At 45.1% G+C, this 23,769-nt stretch overlaps 1 protein-coding gene across 6 annotated transcripts in view; it reads left to right on the top strand.

Moving 5' to 3' along the window:
- Nucleotides 1-23,769, top strand: part of THSD4 (thrombospondin type 1 domain containing 4) — a 435,377-nt gene that overhangs the window by 40,003 nt on the left and 371,605 nt on the right. For 3 of the 6 annotated variants that reach the window (XM_053271987.1, XM_053271988.1, XM_053271986.1), the window contains exons 2-4: nt 807-921; nt 6,483-6,552; nt 19,975-20,417. In XM_053271987.1, the coding sequence (XP_053127962.1) occupies nt 893-921; nt 6,483-6,552; nt 19,975-20,417 (542 nt within the window). In that variant the 5' untranslated portion in view covers nt 807-892. Of the gene's footprint in view, nt 1-806; nt 922-6,482; nt 6,553-8,638; nt 8,684-19,393; nt 19,439-19,974; nt 20,418-23,769 lie in introns of those variants that run through there. The other 3 variants (XM_053271990.1, XM_053271991.1, XM_053271989.1) reach the window with 3 other exon arrangements.

Below are 23,769 nucleotides of genomic sequence, written 5' to 3'. Positions count from 1 at the left end.
CAGCTTCCTATCTTCTGAAGCAATCATAGTCCCAAATTTGCCAAGGAATATACCTATTCTCTAAGAAGGTTATCAAATGTGTACTGTAGATGTCAAAGGAGATCATTCTTGTAGAATCTCTGTCTAGCCAAACACAATTCAACTGGTCCATGGTCTTCTTCAGTGGCAGTATCCAAGAGAATCTCTATCTCCTTTTAAAAAGGCTTATGTAGTAATCAAGCCACACCAGGATGAATACCAATGCTTCAATATTTATATCCCACAGAAATAATTTCTCACTGATACTTCTCATCCTTGTAACTACAGGTTTCTAAGTCTTGTTCCTCTCAGTAATTTACATATCTTTATTTTATTGTTTTATTCTTTTCGGGTAATTATGGGAATCTTCCCCCCATTTTCCCCATCTCCAGTGGATTTGAAAATCGAACTGCTGTTCAAATGAAGAATTACAACCATCTTGGGTCTGCCATCCAAATGAAGAAACCTGAGTTGTTGAATCATATGAATTTTAGATTGATTCATTGATCAAATATGAGTAAAAACTGCATATTACAATTTATTTTTGTTATTGCTGTTTGCTGCCTTGTGTCTTAATGAGAAAGATGGGCTATAAAACAACAAAACCAGTAAGCCGCATACATACAGTATTAAGGAGAGGCGCAAATGCTGCTCTCTTCTTTTAATCCAGGACATAACTTTCAGCCCACCTTCAGTTCCCTAGACACTGTGGATTATATTGTATAATGCAGGGATTTCCAAACCAAATAATCTATTCTATGCTTAATTTCTTTTTTTCTTATCCTCAGGATTTGTCTATAATCCACCCAGAAACTGTAACGTACTGGAAGGCGTCTGTCCATTCCTGAACACATTGCATTAAAGGTCAAGAATTATGCTAGACAATTTTAAAGGTTCTTTAAGGTGAGCATTTTAAAAAGTGATTTGCATGTGTGTCTTCTGACCTGCTTGTTTATGGGATACTAGACTACAATAAACACAGGACTTGATCTAAGCATTGACATGACGACTTCTTCCTTCTTTCTTTTTTGCTACACAACCAAATTCAGAGGCAGGAACAAACTAAATTAGCCAGTTAGGACGATTGCGGGGAGTGAAGCAAGAGGACGTATAGAGTCATTATTGGTCAGCTCAGTGACTTTTCCATCTAGAAAAAGCGGCAATTTCCATGTTAACCTTGCCGTTGTTCAGTGAGCCCTTGGGGGGGCGGATGTGGTGACTGGACATGGTGGAATAAATGCACATGCTCATGCAGTGCCCTGTGATGTGGCTAGATAACATCACAGACTAGAAGTGTGAGCACTGTAAGATATTCCCTTCAGGGGATGGAGCCACTCTGGGAAGAGCAGAAGGTTCCAAGTTCCCTCCCTGGCAGCATCTCCAAGATAGGACAAGATTTTTTATTTTATTTTTATAGGACAAGATTTTTTAATTGAACCAACAAACTAGGGCTGAGAGAAATTCCTGCCTGCAGCCCTGGAGAAGCTGCTGCCAGTCTTTGAAGACAATACTGAACTAGATAGACCAATGGTCTGACTCAGTATATGGCAGCTTCCTATTTTCCTATGAGGGGTATAAAATTATGCACTCTAGATAGTGGACAGAAAATTTTTTCTCCCTCTCTCCTATGTTCCTAACTGGGTCCAGCCAGCAACTGGTGGCTACTGGCTGGCTGGACACAGTTACAGAATAGCACTGCCACAGTTTATACACAATTGTATAATAATTGTATAATGTTGATATGTTATCCAGGATGTTTGTATTGTATTGTATGTTTGTATACAGCATCAAAAGAATACATGGCTATTGGGGGGAAAAGCTGTAAAACTTCCCGCTCAGACCAGACTAGCTTACACAGCTTTACTGTGGTCAGGCTTATAGTATGTAAAGCATACTGGAAGCAGGAGAGCCAGCGTGGTGTAGTGGTTAGAGTGCTGGACTAGGACTGGGGAGACCCGAGTTCAAATCCCCATTCAGCCATGAGACTTGCCGGGTGACTCTGGGCCAGTCACTTCTCTCTCAGCCTAACCTACTTCACAGGGTTGTTGTGAGGAGAAACTTAAGTATGTAGTACACTGCTCTGGGCTCCTTGGAGGAAGAGCGGGATATAAATGTAAAAATAAAAATAAATAAATAAATAAAATGAATTTTGAACATGCAAAATGCACTGTATCAGTGCTGATGCTGATTATTCTGACAGAACAGCCCTGTCACAGTTCAGATATCTGCTGCAGAGCCTTCTTTCACTGCATCTTTGAGTCTGTAGTTTCAACCTGGAGTGTGGTTGTTGTGCATGTGATATAAACAAGGCACAATTGTTTTAAAAACAAATTATTTATTTTAGACAAAACGTTATTTAAACATAAGCATAGGTTTCCAAATAAATTCCTGTCGGCAACACACAATGCTGAAGTTACAGCGGAGCTGCTGTTCTTCCTGTTTATTTTGAGGACACGACTTTGTAACCTCTCTTCGATATCCCCGTTCGCCATCGTATCTGATCTATTGATGGAGTGATGGTTAGATTTATATATCGCCTTCCCTTAAAATAATCGCAGGGTGATTTGCAATACATTTTAAAACCATGCAGCCAGTGGTCCCTCTAATTTCCCCCCTCTCTGTGCAGAATGAGTTTTATTCTGGGCGTCAATATCCAGGCAGTGTGCATGCACATGTATTCAGAGTGGGACCTTCCTGATTCAACAGGAGCGGGATCTAAAATTAACTGAGTGGGCATTAAAAAAACCTGTGAGCACATGCACCTGTGCATGCCTTAGCGGGAACAGTGCATGCAGTGCTATTAAACTGGTAAAACATTACAGATACAAGTATATATTCCAAACGTACCAAAAATTATACAAAAATATACACAGAATATTAAAAAATATTATTATCATTATTTTTACCCCCCTGAATATTCCTTTTCTGCCCCCACCCTTTTGCCTCCCAAATTCTCCTCAGAAACGCCTCGGGGTGTTTTCTCGGCCCCTTTGGCTCACTCCCAACAGTCTAACTGGGGTTTCCCTGCTTATGTGCAGGGACTTCCTCTCAGTCTCAGCCAGCCTTGCTGCAACTTAAAAACCATCTTTTAACACGTGTTTAAATTGATATTTAGAGTATGTGTTTAGGGGCCATTCAGATGAACAGCCCCTGCCCATGATTAAGAAGCAATTAAGGGACAGGCCGGGAGCATGTTAAGACTGTCTATGCTGATGCTCTCAGCGTGACCCATTTTTACATGTGCCCTCCTGATATAATCGGAACCAGCTGTTGTGTGACACATTCCGGGTTAAAAGCCATTCTTAATGTCGCTTGTGAAAAGGCCCCCCGTCTTGGCTGTGAGATCCATCCACATTTCATTCAAGACGCCGTGCCGAGCTGATTTTATTTTTCCAATTTCACTTGGCTTCGTTTTATGGCTTTCCTGCGTCTTCAGATTGCCAGCCTGCAGCAAACCTCCACAGAATAGGAAGAATCTGTTTTTGTAAGGTTGGGCAGAAAACAGGGTTTATTACTCAGGCATTGCAAATAAAGTATGCGAGATGCTGAGAATCCCGCCAAAGCAAACAATAATGAAATAATGTGAAGCAAAATTTATTTTTTAAAAAATCGCTACACACTGAATCAAATTGGGAGGTTTACCTCAGGAAGTACTCAGCGACTCCTGCCAATTTTTCCTCTGTGCTGAAAACAGAAGCTTGATAACCGCCTTGCAGTTTGAGTCTACCAGACAAATACGCAGGGTGCGTCAGAAACTAGCCCCATTGTCCAACTGGGTCTCCATGCACACACGCAGACGGGCTCCAATTATAATGTTCCATTTGGAAAACGGCCGGGAGAAGCTTGGCTGGGCTCAATCACCGAACTCCTAAGGAGTTTTAGTGCAGGAGTGAGAACTTCTAATCTGTTAAGTAATTTGCTTTGAAGATTAAAGCCTCGGCTTCAGAATGGCAGCCCTCAAGTGGGATTATTCACAGAGTGAAAAAAAGGCCTCACATTTCCTTCATGGAAAGGCCTCACATTGAACACAGATTAGAAAGCCCTGTTCTTTTTTACTGCTTGCAGTTCAAAGTGAAGCCCATTTCCCTCCTGCAAATGTTGAACTTCCTGCTGAATGCATGGAGGGTTCTTGCTGAGTGGGGTTTGTCGACATATATGAGAGAGTAAGAGAGAGAGAGAATACGCAAGCTAAAAAGAACACCACCTTTGGCTGCCTGGTTCTTTGAATTTAAAGAACATCACTTGCACACCCGTCAGGGACACTTACACAGTTGGTTCGTGTGAAATTCTCCCACCCCACATTTTTGCCATTATTTTCATGTGCAATGCAAACGAGAGGTGAATTTTTTCACTTTTTGTGGTGGGGGGAACCCAGGGGCATCATTAAAGGGTGACACATGGAGCTTGGACCCCCAATGAATGGCTCAGAACCCCCAATCTCATCAGCTTCCTTCTTCTCAAATGGGTGGGCTACTGCACCCACCCTATCTTTGGGGGGCATGATTTGTTTAATTATCAAAAGGAAGGCTATGATCCTTAAAAGGATCTTTTAAGTATCTAGCAACACTCCTGGGGGAACCCCATGAAAGTGTTGTGAAATTTGACCCCTGTATTCTCCTGGCCTGTGCACAGGAGAGTGGATCAGAGCAGTTGCCTCCTAACTGCGAAGGTAGCCGAGTGGAATTTGGCTATCTAGTGGCTTCGATCATTGCTAGAAAGTGTAGGGGAAGAATGGCAGTTCAGTCCCCAAATAGCAAAGCAAAACCAGTTTGGTGAGAAACCAGCAAAGCAAGAGGTCTTGAGACAGTTCTTTAGTATTGAAGAACTACAAGAATTTATTGAAGGAAAAGGTTACAAGCAAATGTGAAAAAGCCTGCAGCTTAATTTCGGCTGTAGCTCATGGCTGAAGAGAGAGACCAAAACAAACAGCCATCTCTGGAGAGACAAAATGGAGACTTACCCTGGAAGAACAAAGAGGGGAGGAGTCCAGCACTTTTATCCATGACCCTAACACCCCACCCCACCCCGCCAGTGGTCACTATGAGACATTGAAACTTAGACCTGATGCTGCCAGGGTCCTAGCTCCAACAGAAAGAGCCCACACTGAAATTACAAGTGAGTTATTTGACACATAAGGAAGAAAGTAAGTGAATTACAAGCTGTCAGCATCACTGGGGGAGGGCAAAATCTGCCCTTGATTATAACCACCAATGTATTCTAGTTTCCAGCATATTTATTTTGTCCCCTAATGTTCAGTGGCATTTAATGAAAACTGAGCCTGCCACTGTCTGCCAGTATCTTGTTTCTTGGTCACACTGGTGCAGGCCTGCTCAACTTAGGCCCCACCACCAGGTGTTTTTGGACTACAACTCCCATACTCCCCAGCCACAGTGGCCAATAGCCAGGGATTATGGGAGTTATAGGCCAACATCTGCAGGAGGGCTGAAGGTGAGCATCCCTGCACTAGTGGGTGACCAAGTGGGATACACAAATGGAGGGCCCATTCATACGGCCATTTGGGAGGGAGGGTGGGAGGAAGCCTGCATAACCTTCTCTTCCCCACAGACGATGACCAAGACGTTGCTGAGTATGCAGATCACGCACCCAGATGGTCTGCTGCTGCCCCAGACACCGCTGAGGTTGGGATGTGATGTCCCAGCTCCTGGAAATCCCACAATGCACCATGTGAGTGCGTGGTGCATTGTGGGGATCCCCCTGGCGACAGCTGAGAGCCTGCTCCTGTGCCAGCACCAGCTGGGAGCACCTGCCGATCACACATGAGCAGTTAGCCCGAGTTAAGGGCATAACCTTGGCTGACTGGTGAGCTCCTTAGGTGGGTTTACTGCTGGGAGCCACAGAGCTCCTGACAGTTCCTACAAGCAGCCCCGACCAGTTTTGGTTGCCCTGGCCTGGTGTTGACTACTTGCCCATGAGAACAGCTTCACTGTCTAAGAAGCGAAGAGGGCTCACTGTATGTAGGTACTTGACTTGCTCTGATCAGTTTCCATCTTTCTCTCTCCCCCTGCCCCATATCTGTGTCCTCCTGATCTGTTGTGGTAGGGAGGGCTGTAAATAAACAAATTCATAAAACCACCCAGAGAACTTGCATTTTGGGCGGTATAAAAATATGTTAAATAAATTAAATAACAATAAATATGGGCAGAGGCATTCAGGCCACATCACATATTTTGCATTCGCCTCCCTTTGAGGCTCTCTCAGAAAGATGCCATTTCTGATGTTGTCATTTATCTGTGAAGTTTGGTGGCTAATTTTTAAATTGGAGAAGTGCTGGGTTCAGCCCTGCCTAGCAGTTGCTTCTTATGACCCAGAAGCCCAAATGTTTGGTCTGTGGTTGCTTCGGGGATGGAAAACCATAACCATGCTGCTAATAGGATCGGCAATAAGAAATGGCTTGTGGCTTTGCTGAAGCACGTAACTCAGTAGAAACTCTTTTCTTTCTGCAGGCTTCTCAGTTCCATAGTGGTGCTTGGATTTCAGCTTGTCATTCCGCAGCCCTCCATCGAACACAGAAAGGTAAGCGACACAAATAACTCAGCCTGTTTGGCTTTGGTTATTCTGGCATGCTGGATTCTCTCCAAAAGTGTCACTCAACTTGTGTAACCTGTTGGTTCATTGTAAATTTAATTGTAATTAAGTTTTAATTGTAAACATCCAGAGGTTTTATATGGTGCAGTTTATAAATAAGCGAAGTGAAGTTCATTCATTCACCTACAGCAGGGTAGTGATGTGCCCAGACTGGTCCGGAGGCCATTCTACAGGCCTCTGGACTGGTCTGGACAGCGGCGGTTCAGGGTTCGGATGGATTGGGGTGGGGGGTTCCTTTAAGGGTGGGGGAGGGTTTACTTACCACTCCCGCCACTTTCCCCCCTCCAGCGCACGTATTCTCGTTAGTAATCAGGGCAGCAGGATATCTCCCTGTCGCCCCTTTCCCTGCTTGGTTGCAAAAGGCTTCAAGAAGCCTTTTGCGCGTGCGCACATCGCGCACACGCTTCACGTGTGCACACGCGCAAAAGGCTTCTTGAAGCCTTTTGCAGCCAAGCGGGGAAAGGGGCAGCAGGGAGGTATCCTGCTGCCCCGATTACTAATGAGAATATGTGCTCCGGAGGGGGGAAAGCGGCAGGAGGGGTAAGTAACCCCCCGCCCTTAAAGGAACCCCCCCACCCCAGTGCCAGACCAAAGTTCTGCGGTTCCGTGCACACCCCTACAGCAGGGCTGAACAGCTTTGGCCCTCCTGCAGATGCTGCACTACAACTCCCATCATCCCTGATTATTAGCCATTGTGGCTGGGGATGATGGGAGTTGTAGTCCAACAACAGCTGGAGGGCGAAAGTGGTGCAGCCCTGAACTGCACATTATGGTCAACACAAGGCTGAAAATGGTGGGCCTGTGCTGAGAACTTGCTATTACTACTAAAATTTATATACTACTCGTCAACATAATTCTCAAAGTAGTTTACGAGAAAAATAAATAATACATAAATAAGATGGCCCCCTGTCCCCAAAGGACGCACAGTCTAAAAAAGAAACCTAAGATAGACACAATAACCACTGGAGGGATGCTGTGCTAGGATTGGATAGAGCCAGTTGCTCTCCCCCTGCTAAATATAAGAGAATCACCACTTGAAAAGGAGTGTGCTTCCTTCCCCCTGTAACATACAGCAAAACTCCCTCTGAGGCTGTTCACATGTGCAGCCTAATCCAGGCTAGCATGGTTTAGGCTGCATGTGAGAACCGCTGGGATCACTCCCTGAACCTGGGCTTCTTGCTTGTGCCTCTCTTCAAGCTGCGTTCATCTCGAGGAGACACAGAGATGGGCGCCTAGAGTGCCTGCTCCAAGTTGGGGGTGCATTGTGGGATACCTGGAGGCTGGTTCTCCAAGAATGGATCATGTGGGAGTGCAGAGAGTGCTCCCAGCATCATTTGCCGATCATCTGGGGGGAAGGTGAATGAAGCGAAATCTCCCAGCATCTCTAGCCACAATTTATTGTGGCTGGATATGCTGGGAGTTGTAGTTCAGCAACATCTGGAGGACTGAAGGTTGGGGAAGCCTGAAGTAGCGCATTTCCCCCACCTCCGCTCCATATCATTGGCTGCTGCTGGATGAGAATATGCGCAGTTTGGTGACGTCAGCTCATGGACTAGATCGGGGTTGGCAGTCTTCCAGAAGATGTGGGCCAAGTCTTCTGGGGCAGCCTGAGGAGAGTGCTGCTCAGAGCGAAGTTGGTGACCTGGCCTCTCTAGCCCTGAACCAAGCTTAGGCCAGCTCTGAACAAATACCAACTCTCAAGCAAACTGGAGATCATCTTGCAAAATATCCTAGTCAGAAATTCCATTTTAGTTTGATCCTTCAGTTTCTGGGATCAACCCTGCAATAACACCCTAATCTGGCCATTAATCCCACAGTTGAATGTACTTTTCATCCTTAAGAATTCACCTTTTGTGGGCAAGCAAAAGGCATTTTGTCCTGAAGGCACGGTGAGATCTGCGATGCCTTTAATCTCTGTTGGGGGAGAAAAATGCCATAACCATGTGCTAACTACTGAGAAATGTAGCATTTCCTTCAGGAGGCCCCTGCACTTTGGATCGACAGTTCCATTGTTCCTGAAGAAAGCAGCTGTCGCTCTATGATGCAGAGGTTAAACAGGGTCAGTAGCAACTTAACAGCTTTGGTTTTCAAAACATGTACGGTCTTGACTTGCTCCCTTTCGCATCAGACTGGTTGACTGAAAGCTCCAACTCAAAGCCAGAGCCCTTAGAGCATGCTGCCATTTAAATAATTGCATTGTTTGACCGAGGTGTGCATGCTTCGCTCTCAGCTTTGAGGCTGCTATTTATCTTGTTCTTTCACAATGCCAGTGGTGGCAAGAACAGCATAATTACACTCCCAAATAAGACATTAACAGCAACCCAGGCTATTAAAGGGAAGAGAGTAAGCAAAAGAAAGAATCGCTTCATTCAACGCTCCAGAAAGTAGGGTGATCAAATGAAACACTTTCTTTGGGGCATGTTGGATTAAAAATAAATTACAAGTTGGGGGCTCCTTCTGCATGTTCTCAAAAGAGCTGGCGCTGGGAGGCATTTTTGTCAGCCTCTTGGAAGCACCATTGGCGACCATCTTCAAGAAGGCCGTTTTGTTAGAAACAAGAGAGGGTCTGACTTTCCCCAAGGGAAGCTCCACTCTGGCTACTGAGTCTCGGAGGGTCACTCTGCAAATTCACATTCTAGGACAAAATTCTATTCATGCCAAGCTGTACTTTCAGATAGAGGTGCACGCTCATTAAACTTTGCAGAACCTTGATCAGCTGTCAGACAAAAAAGCCGCTGTTCCTTCCCAGGGCTTAGATAGCCCTCTTTCTAATAAAGTGTAAATTCCATGCAAGCGTGTGCTATTTGCTGTTAGCTTTGGAGATTCAGATCCATTTGCTAGGCTGAGGAGTAAATAGTGTCCATGACATCTAAAGCTCTGGAAACTTCCTTATTTGTCTACAAGCGCAAAGCTGTGATTTTTTTAAAAAACATTTATATCCCACTCTTCCTCCAAGGAGCCCAGAGCGGTGTACTACATACTTAAGTTTCTCTTCACAACAACCCTGTGAAGTAGGTTAAGCTGAGAGAGAAGTGACTGGCCCAGAGTCACCCAGCCAGTCTCATGGCTGAATGGGGATTTGAACTCGGGTCTCCCCGGTCCTAGTCCAGCACTCTAACCACTACACTACGCTGGATCTCAGTTTGTTTGCGGCTTATGCAAGTGCATACGCATGGCTTTCAAAACATGGCGACTTGTGATGAAATGTGAGGCAAAATTGTATTAATTGAAATCAATAGTACACTAATATTTTATTTAGTGGATTTGTGTCCTGAAGTTCCCAAAGAAATTTGCAACATCCATAAAATACAAACCAGATATTATGTTGCATGTGCTTACAGGAGTCTGTACACACATGTACAAACGTGAACAGATACGTGATTACGTTTTGTGTACATGCATTAATGAAAGAGCCTGGATACAGGTTTCCTCATATGATGACAAATACTTATATACCGCTTTTCAATAGAAGTTCCCAAAATGGTTTGCATAGATATAAACATACAAACAAATAAAATGGCTCCCTGTCCCCAAAGGACTCCCAATCTAAAAAAGAAAAATAAGATAGAAACCAGCAACAGCCATTGGAGGGGAGCTGTGCTGGGGATGGATAGGGCCAGTTGCTCTCCCCCTGCTAAATAAAGAGCATCACCACTTTTAAAAGGTGCCTCTTTGCTCATTTAGCAGGGGAGATATGCTCATATGCAGGGTGCAACTAGGAACTATTACTTGAATTGAGCCCAATAGGACAGTTTACGTGATCATCATTAGGCTTCTCCTACCCTAATTTGAGAGCTCTGTGCACTCTTAATTTTTGACTGTATATAAGTTAAAGACAAGGTCAGAAGTAGGGAGCTTGAGTGTGAGCTAAACCCTGGCTGGGTAGGATGAGCATGCCCTACTCAGATTCCGTCCCCAGCTTCAGAACAAGATAGGAAGAAAAATGGTCCTACCCAGCTGGGGCTTGGCTCACATTGAAGCTCCCTGCCTCCGGCCTTATTTTTTACTGAAACACGATTGAAAATCATGAGCCTGGCCAGAACCTCAGAGGTATACTCGTGAGTCAAATGGGCCGTAACCCAAAATTTGGCTTAAAAGAGGCCAAATCTGGCAACAGAGCGCCCAGCTCCCAAATTAGGGTAGGAGGCCTCTCCTATTCTCATATCAATTGTGTGAACTGCCCTAATGTGTGAATACCTGTGTGCATACATTGTATGTGCCTCACGTGTAGTAACAGAATCACGGATAGCCCTACTACATTTTAATTAGGGATATGCATGAATTGACTTTTTTGTTTCGATTTGTCCCTGAATTGAATCACCCCTGATTTGTTTTGGGTCCAAACCTGTCCCACCAAATCACCCCAGATTCGATTTTTAATTTTCTGAATCTGAATTGATTCGGGGCAAAAAAAGGGGCCCTGGTGGCAAAAGACTGGAGTGCGCAATGGGTGGAAGCTACTGCCCAAATTTCAAAGACATTGGGCAAAGGGGTGACTTTTAAAGAATTTTTGAAGTTAAGCTTTTCCCCATAGGAAATAATGGGGATTTCAGCAGCCTTAGTTATAATTCCTCAGTGGGGGTGGCACAGGTTGGCCCAGAGCAGGTTGTGGTGGGTGATAGTGCCCAATGAGTACAAGGAAGCTACCACCCAGATTTCAAAGGAAAGTGGGCAAAGGGGTGATTTTGAAAGAATTTTTGAAGATGGCATTATTCCCCATGGGAAAAAGCTTAAAGACACACCAACTTCAAAATCCTTTAAAAATCACACCTTTGTCCAATTTACTTGAAATTTGGGTGGTAGCTTCCACCCATTGGGCACTACCACCCAACCCACTTTGGCCACAAAATGAATCTTTGAATTTTTCAGGTCTGAATCTGGGGTGATTTGATTTTTTACCCGAATCTGGGCAATTGAGGACCGGGGTGATTTGTTTTGTCTACAAATCACCCAAATTGGCCAGATTCAGGTACAAATCATTTTGTACCCAAACCGTTTAACACAACCCTAATTTTAATCAATGAAAACCAAAACAGCCTAGCGTATTTGGAAGAGGGGTTTGGATGCATGGAGTGGGTGTGGTAGAGTGCTTCTGACCCAGAAATGGAACTCATGGGCTGTCATGCTCCCCTCTTGCATGAGCATAACAAGCTACTGAAACTTGTACTGTACTTCTAAGCTGGGAAATATGACCTTGAGCAATAGGTCTAGCTGGAAGAGAAAGTCTCTAGTTTCTAGTTGGAAGTACAAGTGAGATGTGCCACTTGTTGCTCTTGCCCTTCTTCTGCGTGGAGTGCAACTTGCCTCAGGTGAGGATATCACAATGTTGCACTTTCCCCTGCCCCCATTCCATGGGGCTCTTGGCTGATGTTGAAAGGTGGAGGGGAGGGGAGGGGAGGTGGGGTAACACATGACAACTCACAACACACACAGTAGCGAATCATCCTAATGAGCTGGTGTGGGGGTGGGGCCTCCAACAAGACACAGCTGCCTCTGGTTCCTGGCCAACCAATTGCACCTGTTTCTCCCATCCTGTCCTGTCCCATGTCAATGTGGGGTGGGGTGGGAGAAACAGGTGCAATTGGGCTGCTGGGGAACAGATGCAGTTGTGTCCCATTTGACACACACACACACGCACCCCGGCTGGTTAGGATGAGCCACTGCTGAACAAATGGAAGAGCTTTACTTACAGGGAAAAAGAGAATGTAACTGCAATTTATGATGGCATCCTTTCAGGTAATGTGTCCTACCTGTGATTTTGGGACTAGATCAAAGTTTGTTGCACCAAGTTTAAATTGCTTAGTGCTGGTATTCTCACCAGTGATTTTACCTACCCACTATAGAGAGAGTATTATGTGTAAATCAATTGTCAAAAGACAGTCCTCTGCCCTGACCACAAGATTTCATATGACTGTAATGCTGAATCTAAAGTGGACCCCTGGATCTGTAGAAACATTTTTGTTTTAAGTTTAAAAAGCTTTGTGTTTAAACTGAACCAGGACCAGCATTAGCCTGTAGGGCCTTCAGCACAGTTTAGCAGAATGGATTTGAGTTAAGCCAGTCTCACTTTATCGTGGTGACACCCCCCACCCCAACCACATGTGCTTTCCCTTAAGCTTAAGGCAAGGCACGTATATAAGTTCTTAAGGAACAGAGAGTTCAGCTTTTGGTGAAGGAAATTCTAGGATTCCTCTGTGTGCACCTTGCACATCTGGTTTTGTTCTGAAAGGTAAGCACAGGAAATATAATCAGACTCCAAGGCTTGGATAGTTGAGTGAATGTTCCATTAAGATATTTGTAAATAGTTCAATATTTCCTTATGGTGAAGCTTACTGGAAAATGAAGTTAAGAACAAGAGCATCTGCAACATGATGAATGGCAGTCCAGTTTGATCTATGGCTCTCTGGCTCTCTATCTCTGGACATCCATAATGCTCTACTGCTCTGGTACCCAGATACATAAGAAATACTTGAAGCAGATGTGGGAGAGATTCATCATCTGTAAATCCCACATGGATTTCTTGAGGCCATAATGCACACACTCCATATTTTATTTATATATTTAATTTATTCATTTAGCACACACAGATACTAAACTTGTCAAAGCCTTAAGTGGACATATAAGCTGGTGGTCACTTCACCGGACTCAAGTGCAATGTCTTGTTAAAAAAAGCTAGCATTTTGGAACTATTGTTACACATTCCATTTCTTGTACAACTGTCGGTTTTGAAGTCCTTGTGGCAACTAATTCCACTGATATTTCCTCCTCTGGGGTGTTCTTGCATAGTGGAGTTTCAACAACTGTAGACCGATTCCCGAGGTGTGGATTTTGTTTTCTCCTTGTCTAATGGAAGTGACATTAGAATTTATACAGCAAATTAAATAGCTTCTAGACGGCTGCCTTTAGTGGAATGGTTGAGCAAGGGCCAGAGCCAATGTGCATGTTTGGGGGAAAGAGATGAATGCCTCGAGAAGTTATTTATCTATTTCCTATTTAGCATACAACTCGAGTCAACCCACTAGGGGCATAGTTCAGAAACACAGAAGGAAAGGTTATGCACAGCCCTGTGGAGTGGTAATTGGCAGATCTACTGCTACAAGTGGTTTCCATGTAATAACACACAAAGATGGCAAATAAAGAAGCAAAGTTGAATTAATAATGGCAGTCTAAAATCTGAAGTGGAATTCAAATGTCTGAGGTCTGCTGAACATTTAACCTTCTCTGCCTGCCTAGCAAACACTCAAATGTCTGGAAAACACAGGACCAGTTAATGAAGTAGCTGTTGAAAGAGACATGCTTGAAATATAATTACTTACTACTTGCACTGATCCAAATCTACATGAGTGCCAGGTGCGTAGCAAGCTGCCTGGTGGCCCAGGGACAAAGTTCCACCACCGAATCCACACCCACACTGTCTGCAAGGAGCCAGCGTGGTGTAGTGGTTAGAGTGCTGGACTAGGACCGGGGAGACCCGAGTTCAAATCCCCATTCAGCCATGAGACTTGCTGGGTGACTCTGGGCCAGTCACTTCTCTCTCAGCCTAGCCTACTTCACAGGGTTGTTGTGAGGAGAAACTCAAGTATGTAGTACACTGCTCTGGGCTCCTTGGAGGAAGAGTGGGGTATAAATGTAATAATAATAATAATAATAATTTGTTTTTTGGGGGGTTACTCACTCCACTCCTGACCAGTGCATGGCTTTTTTTGGGCTTGTGCACTCCGATTATGGATAGCGTCATGTGTCGTGACATCACAATACGCGACACTGTTCATAATCGGAGTGCACAGGCCTGACAGAAGCCACGGGCCAGCCACAAGTGTTGATATGATATAAAAATATAATTTTTATTTAATTTTATATCATATCAACATTCAGGCAGCAGCTGAACAGGAAGGGCTCTGGGAGACATCCTGTTGAAGCTGATACTTTGCCTGAGCAATGGAGTCTTGATAAGACCAACACACGTTCTCCTGGGCATTCTGCCACACTGGCTCTCATTTTAGGTGCTGGTGTTATAGACAAATTCATGATCAATTGGTGGCTACTGGTTTTGATGGCTATAAGCCACTTCCAGCCTCGGAGGCAGGATGACTCTGAACCCCAGTTGCAGGGGAGCAACAGTAGCAGAAAGGGCATGCCCTCACCAACTCCTGCCTGTGGGCTTCCCCTTCCCAGGGGCATCTAGTGGGCCACTGTGGGATACAGGATGATGGACCAGGTAGGCAAGGCTGTTCTTATCATAGCTTGGACAAGGGATCAGGATGGCTTTTGTAGGCCAGGCCAGCACACTCTAGCAACAGGATGAACTTTCCTCAGCATTAGTTTCTGACACTTTGCATTGCTCAGTTGTGAGTTATGCACCCATCCTGAACTCCTGCTGTTAAGATCAGGCCGCATTCCGTGCCAGCGCTATCATATCCTAAACGAAAATGTTTGCATTTTAAGTACCTATCCACACCCTTAGGTCTGACACTTCCCCCTCCCCACCCCAAGTTCTTAAGCTAGCAGCCAAACGTGTCTCAACATTTCATCGCATTTGAATGTTCTTGTCTCTCTGGAGTCAAAATAAAATAAGGGAGGTTAAAGATTGTTAACAAACATTGCATCCTAGTCACGGAGCAAGGCAAGATCTTTGTCTTGTTAGCACTCTGGCAGATAACCAGATCAGCCAAATAACCAGATCAGTCATGTCCTAAGTGGTGAGCAAGAACAAAGGAGGTTGCTCAAAGAAGTGAGCCATGCTTTAGCAACTCAGGTCTGGCCAAGCTTAGCTTGTTTATCCAAATCTCAAATGGTGCATTTTAAAAGCCAACCATCAAATATGATACAGAAGGGATAGGCGAAATAGACCAGGGGGATAGTGATAGTTTTCCATCCAAAGAACTCAGGTTGGCAGGCTTGATCTAGTATAGATCTCCACTCCATGCAATGCTGGTCTTTGATACAAGTCTTTGATATACAGCAGGGTTTCTTAATCTTGGGGCCCCCAGATGTTGTTGGACTACAACTCCCATCATCCTCAGCCAAAAAGGCCATGTCTGAGGATGATGGGAGTTGTAGTCCAACAACATCTTGGGGCCCCAAGGTTAAGAAACCCTGATATACAGCACAATTTAGCTGGAATTGCTGACGCCTAAACACAAAGTTTGCCCTATTCAGACATCACTCTGTACATGCTTCCAGGTATCTGTATGTATGTATGTATGTATGTGTGCTTGTGTGAATGGCTGTATGTGCGCTCATTTTAAAATTGAACCAGCAAACAGGTCCCTCAAATGGCATGGGATGGATAGGAAGTGTACTGCTGTATGTTTGCTCCACATAATGTGTGGATAGCTGTACCTGTGGATGGGTACACAGTACATAGATTGTATGTGTATCCAACACAATGTGTGAATAGGGCTTTTGGTTCCTGAACCTATGCACTGGTTGATCTGGGTTAAAAATAATGGTAACTTTGGAACATGCTTAGTGTCGGGTCCATTGTCAGTGGCTGGGTACCAGCTGGCTGGGGACCCCCTGCCAGCTGAAGATAGGAAGCTCTCTTATACTGAGTCAGACCATTGTTCCATCAAGCTCAGTATTGCCTACACTGACTGGCAGCAATTCTCCAAGGTTTCAGGCAGGGGTTTCTCCCAAGTCTACCTGGAAATGCTGCCAGGGAGTAAACCTGGATTTCAGATGCTCTTCTATTTGAGCTGCGGCCCCATCCCCTAAGAGGCATGTCTTGGAGAGCTCACATATAGTCTCCCATCCAAATGCAAACCAAGGTGGGTCCTGCTTAGCAAAGGGGACAATTCATACTTGCTACCACAACAGCAGCCCCCCTTCCCAGGTGGTGTGAACACAGTGGCTGTTCTTGCTGCTAGATGCTTCAAGTTCCGGCCAACAAACGGAGGCCAAACATGTTGCCTTCCACATTTTGGCACACCTGACTCCAAAGTTATTAATTCCCTGGACGTCTCGATCTCTTCAAACATTGGCAGTGGATCCTGCACACTCCTTTAAGCTGCACAGTTGACTGCCTGCCTGTGTATTAAATAAATAAGAGTTAAGAGATGATATTGCCTGCAACCTTAGCACTCTCCCCGAATGCTTGTATACATTCAGCCTCAGTCTGCTGGCCAAAAATGTTGTGCATATAATCTTTCTCCTTGAGGAGTTGTTCTGTAATACTCCCACAGTGATAAACATACTGTCCACTTTCCTTTGGTTGAGTAAAATTGTCCATATTTTTCAGCCATTTTCTTTTAATACCGTGTCCCTATTACCTCAATATGAACATGCACATGGTCTGCATTAATTTTGTTATTGTCTTTGCTTTTCCTTAGTCAAAGTTATTGGAGAAAAAACAACAATGTTATAAGGAGAAAACCAGGTCTTGTGGTAGCAAGCATGAATTGTCTCCCTTGCTAAGCAGGATCTGCCTTGGTTTGCTTCTGGATGTGTGCACTGAAAGATATTCCATAGCTCAGTGGTAGAGCATCTGCTTTGCATGCAGAAGGGCCCAGGTTCAATCCCTGGCAGCATCTCCAGGTAGGGCTGGGAAAGATTCCTGCCTGACACCTTGGAGAGCCACTGCCAGTCATTGTAGACCAGGGATTCTCAACGTTGGGTCCCCAGATGTTATTGGACTTCAGCTCCCATAATCCCCAACTAAAGGCCACTGGGGCTGGGGATTATGGGAGTTGAAGTCCAATAACATCTGGGGACCCAGCGTTGAGAATCCCTGGTGTAGACAATCCTGAGCTAGATGGACCAACAGTCTGACTCAGTATAAGGCTGCTTCCTATGTTCCTATTGGGCTTCAGGCTATACTCTTCTGGGTCCTGTGCTCCATAGCATCCCTTTTTTCCTAGCATGGGTGGGGAAACATTCCTCCTCCTCCATGGCATTGCTGTTGATCCTCACTGGCTTGTGGCCTTATCACTGCTGAAATCAGAAAGTAAAGGATGGGGTGGTTGACAGTGATGGTCTGGAGATGGAGAATTCTTCTGAGCTCAGCAAAGAACTCTCAGGAAATGTGTGTGGGTTTTTTTTGGTTTTTTGGTTTGCTAACCTTCAAAGCCAGCTAATGGCGCAGCAGGGAAATGCTTGACCAACAAGCAGAAGGTTGCCGGTTCAAATCCCCACTGGTCTGTTTCCCAGACTATGGGAAACACGTATATCGGGCAGCAGAGATCTAGGAAGATGCTGAAAGGCATCATCTCAGACTGCGCGCGCGGGAGGCGGCAATGGTAAACCCCTCCTGTATTCTACTGAAGACAACCACAGGGCTCTGTGGGCGCCAGGAGTCGACACCAACTTGACGGCACACTTTACCTTTAAGCTTCAAAAGTTCCTGGCCTGAGGTCCAATAACTTTGCTAACATATAACTTTGTTGACCTATGCCTAGCAGGACTGGGAATAATGTGTATAAAATGGTGCCTTCTGACTGCCTTAAGCCTCCTTTCCAAAGTCTCCTTTCTCTCTCCAAGCTCTCCTGCTGACTCCAGACCTTAACAGCTTGGAGGTGTGTTGCCCCCACAGCTGCCACTCGGCACTGCTTATCAGCCTCTCTTCTCCCCATTCATGTAACAGAATCGTTTTAAGTGGTCCTCTGAGCTGCTGGCAATCCGATGGATGCCTTGCAGCTTCGCAAAAGGTGTAGTGGAGGGCTGTAAAATTGAGGTGAAACTGGCCCAACGCGTGAAATTTGACTGGTTGCTGATAAGTGTGGACTTTTAACTCAAATGAATGATGGAAGGAGAAGTATATGCCACAGTCAAGAGTGGAGCTAGTTATGAAGTTGCCAGGCTTGCTGGGCTACAAGCTCACATGAGGTTGCCGGTTCGAATCCCCGCTGGTATGTTTCCCAAACTATGGGAAGCACCTATATCAGGCAGCAGTGATATAGGAAGATGCTGAAAGGCATCATTTCATACTGTGCAGGAGGAGGCAAATGGCAAACCTCTCCTGTATTCAACCAAAGAAAACCACATGGCTCTGTGGTTGCCAGGAGTCGACACCGACTCGAGGGCACACTTTATCTTTACCTTTACTCTTGGAAGTGAGCTTATTTCTAAATGTAGGCTGAACCTTTTCCTGTTTAGGCTTGCATTCTTAAATGCACCTTAGCTCTGTGATGTGCTTGGAGTTCTTGGGCTGGCAACTGCGTCTTGTCTCCTCTCTGTGTGTCTTTAATCTTGTACTATGTTGTTGTTTTTAACAGTGCTTTTCACTGCATTTAACTATGTGACTTTTAAATGTTTATGTTGGTGCTTTGAATTCCCTTTGGGGGTGGAAGAGCCATATACACTTCTTTTTTTAAAAAAGCAACAAATGCTGCCTTCCAAAAACATATTGCAAAACCATGAGAGATATGATCTGGTGTTGTTTTTGAGCAAGAACACAGACATGGGAAAAGAACCCACCAATACAGACACTTTTTATTATATGCAAGTCCCAATTAAACCAAGATTTTTATGTGGCTGGTGATGAAAGAGAGAGAGAGCACGTTTTAGGGGTAGAATTATTCAGATTATGGTAAACCGCAGCTGACTATTTCATAGTCCACCACAAAACCCAGCCTGGCTGCACTTTGCATCTTGTCATCTTGACTCCAAAGCTATGGTTGTAAACTGCATTCTGCCGAAGCTTCTGATTTTCTTGTAGCTGGCTCTTCAGCCGTGCATTCTGACTCGCTTTGGAGTTCAGTTCTAATCTTTGACTGCAGGCAACACATTTAGATCATAATCTTAATGACGCTGGGATGCTAGAAGCAAAAAAGTCTAAAGATACTCATGCACTCCGGAGGCTTCCCTCTGAGGCAAAGTAAGTGACCCGAAATGATTGTGTATGTTAGAGGTTAATGTGTTTATGTGCCTCAAGACATTTTATGTGTAAAATAAGCTTCATCTTCTGGAAGCTTATTCTGGAAGAACTGAAGTTGTGGAGGCTTCCCCACCTTAAAGGTAAAGTGTGCCGTTGAGTCGGTGTATCAACGCCTGGCAACCACAAAGCCCTGTGGTTTTTCTTTGGTAGAATATAGGAGGGGTTTACCATTGCCTCCTCCTGTGAAGTATGAGATGATGCCTTTCAGTATCTTCCTATATCGCTGCTGCCCAATGTAGGTGTTTCTGGGAAACCTACCAGTGGGGATTCGAACCGGCAACCATCTGCTTGTTAGTCAAGCATTTCCCCGCTGTGCCACTTAAGGTGACTTCCCTACCTTAGAAAGTAACAAATATTGGAAGGACGGTGCAAAGGCATACATGAGCTTCCATGCAGCTGTGGTACAATTGTATGACTCTTCTTGGGCAACAGTGTGAATTCTTGCCCTCCTGATTTGTTTGTTCCATCATTCTTAGGTTCCACAAAGGATAGAAGAGCAGAACGCTGCTCCAGAAGAAGACAATGCAGGAATTCCAGGTGTGTGGGGCAGCTGGGGTCCCTGGTCGGCTTGTTCCAGGAGCTGCAGTGGTGGGGTGATGGAACAAACAAGGCCTTGTCTTCCGGGATATTATTATGAGAGAAGCTATCACAGGCCAGGACAGTTTTCTGCTTCTGAAAGGACTCTTCCTCATCAGCAGCCCCAGCACCAGGAAGAGCCGCTGACTCCATTCTCTGGGCATGTCATCTCTGCCATCCGCACATCAGTTCCTCTTCACAAGCAGGAGCAGCAGCTGCCCCGAGGAGGCCTCCGGGCTGGAGTCTCCTCCGCAGGCCGTAACGACAGCCATTTGAGCAGAGGGACCTCCAGAGGAGGCCGGCTTTCTCAGTCTCGGAGGCGTAGCCCCAAACCGGAGAGAAGGTACTCTGTCTTTTTGCACAACGATAATAACCACACTTCAAATATGTATTATTCCTTAAGGCAGGCATTGTCAAACTTGGGTTCACAGTGGCTGAGGGGATGCTGGGAGTTGTGGTCCAGCAGCATCTGGGGACCCAATTGGCTGTTGTGGCTGGGGATGATGGGTGTTGTAGTCCAGCAACATCTGAGGACTCAAGTTGTATGAAAAGAAAAGAAAGCACTATAAAACATAAGCACTGAACTTGTAAGAGTAAGCAAAATTTGTCTACAGACTTACGATAGGGATGTGCATGGTTTGAGAGACTGGTAGTTTGGCTGGTTCGAAGGTGGGAGGGATAACTTTAAGGACTGAGGAGGGTGCTCTTACCTCCCCCCACCTCACTTCCCCTACTGCTACTGTTCACGAAAACAGTCCCAGAGAGGCAGCAGCATACCTCCTCACCGCCCTGGTACATTGCGAACCGAACGTGGCTGCTGCACCTGCACATGCCGCAAAATGCGTGTGAGTGAGCATGACGTGCGTACGTACAGCGGCCACTTCCAGCCCTTCTGGTCCGTGACATACCAGGGCAGCAAGGATGCATGCTGCCGCCTCGCCGGGACATATCCCGCCACTCCGGTTCCGTGCACATTCCTAATTTATGATCTAAACAGATGCATGAAGGAAAATGAAAGGCTAAGGGGGTAAGTGATGAGAATGGAGGAAGAGAGACATTAAATCAAAACCCCTCTGTTAATTTGAAAAAGCACATTTAATAGATACAACTTGAGGTGCTCCTTAAGGAGTGGAAGGAACTGGATGGATCATATGAATATCTGGAGGCAATCAGTTCCTGGTATAAGGTACCACCAAAGAATCTGGATGGAGGCATGTGACAATGGGAATAACTGTTGGTCCGCATTAGAGATTGGTACCAGAGGAATTTGGGGCTCTAGATGGAAGTGTGTGCATAGCTGGTTCTTGTTGTTTTGCTGCTGTTATGGTAGTGAGTGACTGCTTAAAAAACCATGTTTTGGACTTTAATGCTGATTTTTATATATGATCATGAATTTGAGTATGTCATTTTTGTTGCAGATGTAGACTAGATGTCCTAAGCTGAAATACTGCAACAAAAGTCCACGTCAAAATTAGTAATTTAATCTTACTTGGGTCTATAAAAAGGTTGCAGTTTGCAAAATGTCCTATGTGGCTTTTTGACACTCCTTTGGAATGAAGCACAGATGTTTTGTTGGCAACAATAAAGAGAGATTTAGGAGGGAAGAAAAGATAAATTTAAAATGAAACAGCTTAGTGTGATAAGTCTAATATGTTTTCTTAATTTTACAAAGGCTTCAAAGGTCAAATGTACACTGTGAGGGAAGCAGCTTTAATTTTAGCCATATAGAAAATGAATGACAAAATCTTGTCAAATGCTTCTTCTACAGGGAATATCTAAACATCTGAAGCTATTCCAGGAAGTTTGTATTTTAATAATGATTGTATTGATGGAAAGCTTTTGGAATATCCACAAGATGGAATATTTGCAGTTTTCTAAGACTAACAGCAGATGTCTGTAAAACAATAAAATAGGGATTAAGATTTGTGACTGAAATGAACTCGCACTGGAGAACGTAGTCAGATGAAATGGGACCAGATCCAAATCAAATATGCTCAGAGAACTGTGGAAGCCCTTCAAAGGAGCAAAATCTAACATTTGTACCACTTGCAGAAAAGTGGGAAAGTCTTTAAGCTGCTGCTAGGCAGCTAACCAGGAAAATAGAGAAACTAACTGTCAAATGGGAATCTCCCTCCTGGGCCACCTTCTGCATGCTTCCTGCTGGGGTCAGGTCTCAGAAACAGGCGAGGGGCTTTGATTCACCCTCTTCCCTCTCCTGCTATCAGCACTGATGGGGTTGGTCTCTCTCCAGAGAACTGCAACCCTCCCGAACAGGACATACCACACATTGTCCTCATCACCGGCCTGCCTGTTCTTAAAGGCTGCTGTACAGACTGGACACTGGGCTCCCCTTCGCCCTGGCCCCTCCCACGGTGGCTTTATTAACTCATCCTGTGCTGTCTGATCCCCTTCCCCTCCTTCCCTGTCCCGCCCAACTTCCCCATCCTCTCTGCCCCTGTTGTCTGATGGTTTTGGCTGCCTGACATCATTGTCAGGCGCCTGTTGTTTCATCCCGATGTGCAGGGCAGTCTGGTCATCTAAGACGTGGGCCCATCCTGGGCCAGGCATGGCGATGGTAGAGAAATGGTCAGCTGCTCCTCAGGAGCTGCACTGAGTGTTGACGCTGGCTACAGCCCATCCTGGGTTGGGTGAGTGCCACGTTCGGGTTGACCAGACACAAAGGCAAAAGGACAGGTCCTGTGGGGCTCAAACCCGGAGCTCTGCCCAAGGCCAGCCATCAATTCCTTGCTGCCTGTCCCACTTGGACTGCTGTTGGAAAAGGGAACTGCAAACTGTTCAAGCCAAGATATCGACACTACATACCAGAATCCATAGGTTCTTCCCATTAACTGAAAATAAGGGACCAATGGCATCCTGTGAGGGATGGACAATTTTGGGCTGAAATAAGGGTTGTTCCTGCTAATAAGGGACTGTTGGTATCCCTACTGGGAACCCTGGTTCATGATCCAACCCCCCACCCCCCGCCCGCACACTCCAGTGCCTTGCAAGCAGGCTGGCCCCTGCCAGCACCTGAATTCGAGTGCCTGACATTATCATAGAATGTACGGAACTACGGGAATGAACCCATGTCAAGACGGTGCTATAAAATTAAAAAGATTGGGGATGGTAGTTGATTAGATTTCCTGCAAACTCATTTTGGACAGATTGTCAGGAGGATTTTGTTTGTTTTTTATAACTAACGTTTGGGTGCTATCTAGGAAGCCTTGGCTGTCTTTGGTTAGAGAGATTTGCCAGTCTGCACATATACAGAGTTGCTATAAAGCAGACCTAAATATCTAGGGTGGCAGACTCAGCGGAAACTGTAGGTGTGTTGCTTCTCCGATAAATATGCCTCTGGGGCTGCTTCCCACATTATATTTTTCAGACACAACATGACTCCTGTAAGCCGCTCCCACATCTTCATGAGTAACATATGCCTTTTGGAATGAGTAATTCACCCAGCTGGAGCTTTCTCCAGCAGACCCTTGGAACTTGATTAAAATGCTTCTGAAGTTCACAAATTGCTTAGGAAGTCAGACTTGTATACTGTAAGTATGTGTGTTTTTGTTTGAAATGCACACCCAGGCAAGGCTTATTGTATACACGCAGGCTTTTTGCTTATAAACAATCTGGAAGGTGATTTGCAAAAGTTTGTAAACACAGTGCAACCATCAAACAGACTAAAACGAGAACAA

This window comes from Hemicordylus capensis, chromosome 10, assembly GCF_027244095.1.
Source record: "Hemicordylus capensis ecotype Gifberg chromosome 10, rHemCap1.1.pri, whole genome shotgun sequence".
Lineage (NCBI taxonomy): Eukaryota > Metazoa > Chordata > Lepidosauria > Squamata > Cordylidae > Hemicordylus > Hemicordylus capensis.
The sequence above is the reverse complement of the archived record's forward strand: the minus strand, read 5'-3'. Positions and strand labels throughout refer to the sequence as shown.